General features: G+C 36.0%; 1 protein-coding gene across 1 annotated transcript in view; it reads left to right on the top strand.

Moving 5' to 3' along the window:
• LOC125041494 (probable C-mannosyltransferase DPY19L3) overlaps positions 1–10,000 on the top strand; it is a 17,075-nt gene that overhangs the window by 2,659 nt on the left and 4,416 nt on the right. Inside the window, exons 3-12 of the mRNA XM_047636503.1 lie at positions 1–270; positions 1,854–2,003; positions 2,216–2,305; positions 2,441–2,547; positions 2,728–2,883; positions 3,115–3,229; positions 3,400–3,534; positions 3,903–4,136; positions 4,261–4,804; positions 4,946–5,166. The exon at positions 1–270 is cut by the window's left edge and continues 6 nt beyond it. Of these exons, the coding sequence (XP_047492459.1) occupies positions 1–270; positions 1,854–2,003; positions 2,216–2,305; positions 2,441–2,547; positions 2,728–2,883; positions 3,115–3,229; positions 3,400–3,534; positions 3,903–4,136; positions 4,261–4,804; positions 4,946–5,166 (2,022 nt within the window). The remainder of the gene's footprint in view (positions 271–1,853; positions 2,004–2,215; positions 2,306–2,440; positions 2,548–2,727; positions 2,884–3,114; positions 3,230–3,399; positions 3,535–3,902; positions 4,137–4,260; positions 4,805–4,945; positions 5,167–10,000) is intronic.

Below are 10,000 nucleotides of genomic sequence, written 5' to 3'. Positions count from 1 at the left end.
ATGGAAGCTGAAGAATTTTTTCGAGGGGAAACTCAAGGAAACAAAGAAGAGAGCATATTAGAAGAAACAGAAGACATGATGGATGAGCCTGAGAATTACACAGATGCAGAAGAAAAATTGAGTGAAACGGAGGAGGACGACTTAGTCACGGAATCTGAGGAGAATCACGTCGAGGAGGAGCCAGAAAAGGCCAAGCCAAAAGGCCTTGTGGAAATGTTCAACGATTACCTGGAAAGCATGTTCTCTACACATGAAGAACAGGATGAAGAGGTTTCTGGCTTTTCTTTTGAGACGTTTTGAGTAATATCTGTGTGTGTGTGTGTGTGTGTGTGTGTGTGTGTGTGTGTGTGTGTGTGTGTGTGTGTGTGTGTGTGTGTGTTTGTGTGTGTGTGTGTGTGTGTGTGTGTGTGTGTGTGTGTGTGTGTTTGTGTGTGTGTGTGTGTGTGTGTGTGTGTGTGTGTGTGTGTGTGTGTGTGTGTGTACATATATACATATATATAGATACATATATACATATACACACATATATTCATATATACATATATATAGATACATATATACATATACACACATATATTCATATACACATATATATAGATACATATATACATATATATTATATATGTATGTATGTATGTATATATATATCCATATACATATATGTGTATATATATCTATATACATACATATATGTGTGTGTGTGTGTATATATATATATATATATATATATATATATATATATATGTACATATATACATATATATATTATATATAAACACATATATGTATATATACATATACATATATATATATGTACATATAAATGTATAGGTCTTCCCTGCCTGTAATGCATTTTGTGCTAAGGTTGTATATATAGTGAAAGGGAAGGAGAAACAAAAAAAACAAGAAACAAAAAAGAATATTATATAAAAGTCAAAAATTAATCGGATAAATACATGTTGTGTTCAGATATTGAAAATAGATTTTACTTCACAAACAGGTACATTTGAAAAAATACAAGGGCATCCTTATCCTGCCTGTTCCCTCCCACAAGCATTGTTTTTGTGTTTCACAGCATAGTTATGATTTATTTGTATAGTCTGCTTTTCTGAAAAGTAAAAAGACATTTCTTCAATAAAACCCTTTGGTGACTCCACTTAGGCTTTGAAAAGATATGGTAATTATACCCCAGTGTAGAAAAGCATTGATGTATTATATAACAATGTATACAAAAAAGTTAAGATCCATGTGTGTACTATTCTGATTGGTAGTTAGGTATTTTCTATGACATAAAGTGCACCTGGAAATGATGCAGGTACCTTTGGTTAGCCTAACATTACAAGCAATCAGCTATTCACAGCATGCTTTCACAATTTTTTAACATTCTAAGGGGTTTTAGGAGCATACCCTTTCTAAATTTTAAGGACTGATTGTATTTCAAACTGTTTCGGGGGAACATTTTAAAGTTCCTAGTTTATTGGGTATCTTTAATTTCATGATTGCTTTTGAAGTAATGAATTCTTATCGTGTTTTAAACCATTTCTTCTGATAACTTTTTTTTTTTTCCTTCTGTTTCTTTTCTTTTCTTTTTCTGATGTAAGGTAGTTTTAAGATGTATTGAATTTACAGTTATATAGCACCTCATTCTCTCAGCAATCAGGTGTGAAAAACACCTTATCATTTCCCCTCTCTGTTTCCTCCCTTATCTTATCTGTCAAGCCAAAAGCATTGCTCTGTTTGGGTCGATAATCCTCAGTACTCCAGGCTAAAGATCCAGAATGGGAGAGGAAAAAAGTGACATTAACCCGTTTTACATGGATGAAAAATTGAGATCTCAAATGATTTTTGTACAGATCGAGGAGGAACTGTCAGCCATGTTCAATCTCCTGTGGAAGATCTTGTCTGGGACAATGGGCCTGATTGCCATTTTCGTCATCGTTACCAAGTATCCAGTTTATCTGCATACCCTTCATGAAAATCAGCTGTGGTTTTCTAACATCAAGGTATGTTGGGTGGATGCCCCTTGAAGCTCTTTCCTTTATAGTATCTCTTTTATGCCATTCAAATGTGTTTGTGGATAATGCAATATAATGAATGTTTGATCAGCAAAATTAGCTGTAACTGAATAGATTAATGCTTCAAAAAAAGCTCATTGTAATATTTTAGTAGACAAAAGCTGTAGAGTGAAGTAGCTGTGTTTTTTTCCTGATTTCAGGAAGTGGAGAGAGAGATATCCTTCCGCACAGAGCAAGGGCTCTATTATTCATACTACAAGCAGATATTAGATGCCCCAACACTAGCTCTGGTAATTTTGGAGGTGTTCTTACATAAGTTCTGCCCTTTATTGAGATGAAACTCAGTCAGCTCTTCTTGTACAATTGTTTGAAGAACAGACTTCTCCTTTTATTTATAGACTTTATAGAGGATTATTATATTTCAGGGATATGATCAACTAAAGGTAGACAACAAGACAGAAAATGGTCGCACAATCAACATTTTCCACAGGTTTAATATTTTTCCTGAGGTTGTTCTCAGTGCTGTTCATAGGTAAGCTTTAAATGTGTTGGGTATGGATAATACTGATGATATAAATGTATAAATGCTCTGCCTCCTCTCTTTTTTCTTCTTCTTTTTTTTTTCCTCATGTTCATTATTTTATCCTTTTTCCAGTTCTTTCTATACTTGAAATAATTATATTAGAGTGCTGCTAAACTTGGTATATTTCAGATGGCTTACTCTTCAAGTTTCACCCATCTTCTTCTATGTATGGACTGTGTTTGGCCTCCATGGTGTGTTTTTAGCAGGCTTGTATATTACATCATGGTATCTCAGTGGTTCCATACTTGGAGGAGCCTTGACTGCTATTTTTTATATTGCTCATAGGTGAGAAAATACATTTAATTCTTTTATGGAATATGGGATGTATATGTTATTTTGGGGAAAAAAATGGTTACGTTCTTTATGTCTTGGAAGAGATCTACAGATGCATTTAACAGTTAGATAATTATTTGTCAGTACACAGCATTTTAGTATTTGATGTATCAATTTTTAAGAGGATTACTTCATAGACACTAGTATATGTATACATAAAATTTGTTCTTTTATGATTATCAGGGTAGACACAACAAGAGTCAACTATACTATTCCTCTTCGAGAGAGTTTTGCTGTCCCTCTACTGTTCCTGCAGATCCTGATGATGTGCACATTCTTAAGATCAAGTAAATGGCAGGTCAGTGGGCTTCATGGTATCTAGAGCAGTACTGACATAAACTAAAAACTTTTAACGTACCAAATATGTATACATCCTTATTTATAACATATTTGTCATCATTATCTTGCCTATTTTTTTTTTTATCCTTTGCTTTAAATATTCCTCTTATTCTCATTTTTTCTGAACAGATTGTAAAATTAGCTACTATTCTATTGCTTACACTGAGCTTCTTATTGAGCTGGCAATTCGGACCCTTTGTTCTCCTCTGTCAGCTGGTTTGTATGGTGGCTCTGTGTCGTCTGCATCTGTTGCCACAAGAAAAGGTATTTACCTAATAGTAATTAGATGTTTGCTTTGATACACTTTATTTGGCAAGTCAGATCAGTTCTGTAATACATTGTTTCTGATTCTAACCTATTTTAAGGTAACCTTATATTTTATCACCAGCGGCATTTCTCCTTTGCATTTATGTTCTTTTATATATAATGTAATTCTATATATCCGGCTTAAATAGGCAGAAATATCCTTGTCTCTTAATTTTTCTTTTTTCTTTTGTTTTGCATAATAGTAAATAAAAGAAGACTCAATAGTAATAGGGATTAAGCCATAAAAAATTAGTACATAAAAGTGCTAAAATACTCAAAAGAAGTATTTACTTTGCCATATTTTATATTCCTTCTGTCTTTTTTAGGTTCAGAGGTTAATCTTAGCAATTGGCACATCGCTTCTGGTTTCAAGCTTTGTGCAAGGCCACCCACCCATGATAATATCATCACCAGTGCTATCAATGATCATCCCAGCTTTTACCTTGTCCTTGTCCCCCCTCTACGGCAAGAACAGGGGACTTGTCTCAAAAATTGCAATTGCTGTAGCTGAGGTGTTTGTTATGCTCATGGTGACTTTGCTGATAAATTTTGGTGTGAAGGTAATTGTCATTTTTGTTCAATTTAAGTGGTTACAAAAGTTTAGATACATTTGGCTTTGATTGATGAGTATTGAGAGTTATAGCATTTCTTCTTATGAAAGTAACAACTATTCCTTCATTGCAGAATTTCCTTCATATAGATGCAGACTCACATGTGTACCAGTTACTCTTGGCAAAACTACAGATGGGTGACCCTCGCAATTTTGACTCTCGCCTTTACATGTGCAACGAGGCATTTCACTACTTGGATGAGGAAACCCTGGGAAGGCTTACTGAAAGTGGCCTCCTTCCTTTGTATTGCTTTTGTGTCCTCATATATGGATTTTCAATGTTAAGCTGTACTGCAAAGCCAAAGAATATGACAGGAAACCAAAGCACTCTCTCTAGCAGTTCTTGCAGTGTTAAGGAAGAAACACGAAATGAAGATCAGAAACAATTCAGAAGTCAAGATAACTATATAATGAGGAAGCAAGAGAATATAGAGACCTTGAACTCAGAAAAGAGTCAGGAATTCCAAAACTTATTACACACAGAAGAGAACGGAATCAGTGGAAACTCGATCAATGCATTAAGTGGTGAAGTAAGGAGAGAGTCCAGCCTGAAGCACTGTGTTGAAGAGGAAAGCTATGGCATAATTTCCAACCGCCCAGATATAGCCTTCTTCTTGGGTAAGCTAGATAAGGCTTGTGTGTCCTCTTTTTTCTTAATTCTGATGATTGATTAACTACATTGTTGAACAGAAAGACACTGTATGATTCTTCCTAAATTTACTTCACTTCCACCTAAGTTACGACAACACATCCTTCCAGGTCTCTCAGTAGTGATGGGTATCCTTGCTCTGCTGATCTTGCGGCTGAAAGTGCTCTGGCTGCCAATGGTGTGTGTTCTGAGTGGAGTCATTGTAAGTGACATGCAACTTTATAATGCAATCTTCAGATCAACTGGCAAGTTATCATCTCTTCCCTCCTGGTTACCAGAATACAGCAAGATGGGCATCTGCTTTGGCCTCACAGCTTTCCTGGTTCAAAAGGTAAGTCTACACATATTTAGATATATTTTAAGGAAATAATGCTGATGCAGTTCACCTTACTGTCTTATACCTTCAAAAGATCCAAAAGTTTTCTTTTTCATTTGTAAGCAGGTTTTACAGTGCATTCCTTTAACCCCTAAAGAACAAAAAACATCCATTGTCATTCTCAGCTTTATGTTTATGTTGGATGTGAAACATGGCAAAAGTTACCCAAAAAAATGCCCAAATTATGCATATTAGAGCAGTTTGAGCTTAAGTGACTGTCTTTTATGGTATACTTTTTTGTTGTTGTTTTCATTCTGTTCTGCATGTGCATATGTTGCTCTGAATGTTGCCACCCATTAGAGGTTAAACTCGAATTCTTTGATTTAAGTCTATACAAGGATAGATTCATAGATAAATTTAGGATAAATGTATAGATTTAGAAATAGATTTATGATATTTAAGATTTTGCTCATAAGATCCATAAAAGAGGTCTGTCAAGTGTATTAACTTCACTAATGTAGTGGGGGTGTAGAATGCTTTATACCATCAAGTTGGCTCATAAGACAAACTACACTTTGAAGGTTTTCTACCAACTTCAATAGTGTCCAGTGTTGCAAAATACCAAAGACTGCTAAGTACTGTATTTTTGTTACCTAAGGCTACAACATGTAGTGGTGCAAGAGTGAGGGCTGCCTTTCAGAAAACTTAAAATCCCACGAGTTCTATGTGAGCCACACACCACGAGTTTAACTGGATAAATCAACGCCACAGAGAAGAGCAGTTTTCACACCTCTCCACTGTGATACCTGTAGAGACCATTGCTTACACCTCATGCAATTGGAAGGAGAATCTCCAGCTTCTGAATCTAATAACTACAGAGTTTTCTTAAGAGAGATGCATAAAGTGATTCAATCTATGATCCCTGTAGAGCTTGCATGATCTAATCTTATTGCCCCCTTTGTCTCCTCATTCAGACGAAACAAGATTTTAAGACAGATGAAGAGGATAACCCTCATTCTTCCAGTAGAAAGGTTATTGATAATAATCAGTTCCCAATGAATTTTAATTCTTCTAAACCTCATTGCTCTAAGTCTGGATCTACCTCTGAGAGTGAAAATGAGGATAGAGTAAGTGGTTCCAATAGAAGAAGGCCAAATATTAAGGAATCAAGTTACAGCCAAGCCAAAAGACTTAGATCATTTAGTCTCTCTAGCAACAATTCTGAATGTAATGTTATTTTGAATGATTTCCCATATGACTGGTCTGAGATTCCAGACTTGGGAAATGCAAGAAATAGATAGTTAAAAGAAAGAATGGAGAAGTTTTAAATAGGGTAGATTATGTTACAATTAACCATTTGCAATTCCCTGGACTGTATTCTGGGTGGCATGCCATGGTGCAACAGTCCTGCACACACTATGATGCTAACATGATTCGAGAAACCATCTGGCAGCCTTGAGTTAAAAAAAAGCTTTTCAGTACCAGATCAAATTCATATATACCTGGTTGTGAAAAGTTAACTGACTGGTGGAAGTAGAGAGCATCTCTGCCTGATGTTCCTCCTAGTTTAAAGAAATTTGCTAATTTGAAATTAGATATTCAGAATGAAGATGATGACAGTCAGAAATTATTTGACTTTGTCTCTGAACTTAGAGCCTCTAACAAGAAGCGTCCTCAAGAATTTAAAAATCCTTCTGTAGATCTTTCTAATAAAGTTGTTACATTCAGACAAATAGCTGAATTTAGTGTTAATTTTCAAGAATTTTTAAATCTTTGAAGAGGTAGGTTTCAATGGACATAATGAAAATTTTGACTCATTTTATGGTTATACAGAAAGGTTTAGCAACTGTGGCTGTTCCCATGGTAGAGTCTCTAGTAGAGAAGGATATAAGTGATAGAATTGAACTCAGGAAAGCATCTATTCCTAAAGACAGAAATGTCTTTAGGAATAGATGCTTTCCTGAGCTATGAGAAGCTTTACTGTTGATGGACCCACTTGCTAAAGACCATTGGGCTAAAGTGGACTCTGTATTGGATGAAATTAAAGAATCTGTAGATCCATTGGTGGTTATGAAAGACAAGAGAGTTTTTTCCCATAGATAATTAAGTCTGCAAAACCTCACTCTTCTAATAAATCTTTCCATCTTAATAAAGGTAAAATATTTCAGATTAATCTTATTGGTCAAAATTTAAACCCAATTCTAGTGTGTCAGAACTTCCTTCACAAAGGTCTATTCAGTCCTTTTGGGGAAGAACCTTTCATAGAGGAATTCATAGAGGAAGCAAGAAACATTCCCTATTCATATCTAATTCTAAATGACACTCCAGTTCAGTGTTGCCTGTGAGGATGGCAAGATTTCTGACCTCCAGGTGGCCACACAAAGTGATTTCCAGGGGTCTCACATGGCCTTGGGTCAACAAGAAACCATCAAGATAGTTTCATGTTCCTCAAATCCCAGTGCATCCAAGGCTCTGGAAGTTTCTAGCTTTTCCAGTAAATTCACTGACAGATTCATAGTTCTACCATTTGGTCTCAGCATAGCACCAAGGATATTCACAAAAATGTCATAACCAATTGACTTCCCTGGGGATCAACATTCTTTTCTACCTGGATGATTGGCTTATTTTAGCACAATAAGTTGTAGAGTGCAGGTGAATGGTATACACTTTGAAGATAGTGTCAGAAAGGAGCCTTCTTTTCAGTTTTTCGAAAATGCACCAAATTCCTACAAGACAACTGTTCTGGGTAGGCCTCCAATGGAATCCTGTAAGTCAAACAATTTCTCCTTCAGAGAACCGAAGGAGGTGTTGGAAAAATGTTTTCCAGTCTATTCATGCAATGCCAGTGTCCCAAAGGCAATGAGAGATTTTACTAGGTTCTCTAAATTATGTAGCAGAAATAATAAGGTTGGGTCATCAGAGAAAGAAGACTAATTTTAGAAGGAAGATCACTGTTTTCTATGGAAGACAAAGATCAGTTGGTACAGTTTCCCCATCATATGGAAGATAAAGATAAGTTGGTACAAGGCTGCAGTAAGTGGACAAACAAAAATACAAAGTCCAGAAACTTCAGACAATGAAATTAGCTTCAGAATGCATCCCGGTATTCAATCAAGATTACACATTCTGTCAGACATTTTCTCATCTTGTGGGAGAGGAGAACTTGTGGGCAGATGCCTTGTCTTGCAACAAGGTTTCAACAATGAACCGGTCACTGTCAGAAAAGTATTAAGTAGACCTGTTTATTTCCCAACTCAACAGCATGATCAGTTTGTTTATAATGTAAATCCCAAACCACATTAGCAGGAGGTCCAGATGTACTCAAAGTAGAGTTGAACAGATGGAATTACATTTACCTATTCCTGTAAATGTGTCACTTGAGGGCAATTCAAGGACAATCTCTACCATGGACAGCTGTACTTCTCAGCTGGTGTCTGCATCCAATACCATTAGGAAACAAAGTGATTCAGAACAGTTCATGAGCTGCATGAGTCTTGGTGTAGAATTTCTCCACAAATATTTCAATCTGAGGATGGAAGATAAGGATTCTGTAGTATCAGACATCCCCGTATTCTGTTCTGGCTCTATTATTTAGGGAGGGAGGGAGGGAGGGAGAGAGGGAAGGAGGGAGGGAGGGAGGGAGGGAGGGAGGGAGGGAGGGAGGGAGGGAGGGAGGGAGAGAGGAAAGTACTGTATTAGATAAGAGACTCTCAGGACGACATTTCGAAAGTTATCGCTCATGGGTAAGTGGAGAGTATGAATCTGGTTGGAATTTGTTTAAATCATTCTTAAAGAGAAGAAAAATAGTCTTTAACTTCTGACACTTTATTACAGTTTGCTTCTTGGCTCTTCCATTTTTAAGAATCTTTTAAGGGACACTGTTAACAATCCTTTATGTGCCTTAAAGGCTAAGAAGTTCATGGTAAAATGGAAAGAGGGTTTTTTTTAGACAACATTCAAGGAATAGATAATCCATTCCTGCTTAGACTGTTAAAGATGTTTTATCATTTTTAGAACAACCTAGATTCAGTTCTAACTCTTCCCTACAAGATAACATCACAAAGGCTATCTTTCTATTAGCCTTAGCTTCAGGACTGAGAATAACCCAATTGGCAGCATTTATTAGATCTTCAGTCTTGACAGTATTTGAAACAGGTGATAGGGCCATTTCCTTAACCCCCCTTTCCCTTCATTTCTGGCTAAGAATGAAAGACCCATCACATATATTAGATCCTCTGAGGGTGCCAGCTGATTAGTGGATGGTGTACATCACTCTCTCTGACCTTAAGAAATAACTCTTTTGGTTGTATTTCTGATTAACTTTGGATTAATCCGCACAATAATAATATTTGCAATGTCTTAAATGTCTAGTATTTTTCAAGTGATTAGAAAAGCTTTTCCAGGGTCTAATGCACATCAGGTTAGAAATGTTAAATTCTCTCCTCTGAGCTTATTCAACCTTACTACAGTGTCTCCCCATTCCTTTCCTCCTCCCCCTTTTATAATGTTAGCAATAGATCTTAACCACATGCCACCAGGGAAGATGCTGTGTTAATTTTTTACTTTTTTTGTGAAATGTCTCTGCACATAGATAGCTCTGCTAGTGCTTAACCTCAAAGGAGTCATTAGTAGACCTTGTGACCTTACCTAATTTTACTTTTCCTTGAATTGTAAGGAAAAACATATTTTTTACAAATGCTATGAATATCGATGGTGTTATTTTTATTATAGACATTATAATTACTATAATGTTATAGACATTAGTAACAGCAAAATAAGGTAACATAAATATATTTATAAATCAAGGAAAAGGGTAAATGGGCGAGACAGGGAGTACTCGTACTTGGCT

This window comes from Penaeus chinensis, chromosome 30 (genome assembly GCF_019202785.1).
Source record: "Penaeus chinensis breed Huanghai No. 1 chromosome 30, ASM1920278v2, whole genome shotgun sequence".
NCBI lineage: Eukaryota > Metazoa > Arthropoda > Malacostraca > Decapoda > Penaeidae > Penaeus > Penaeus chinensis.
The sequence above is the reverse complement of the archived record's forward strand: the minus strand, read 5'-3'. Positions and strand labels throughout refer to the sequence as shown.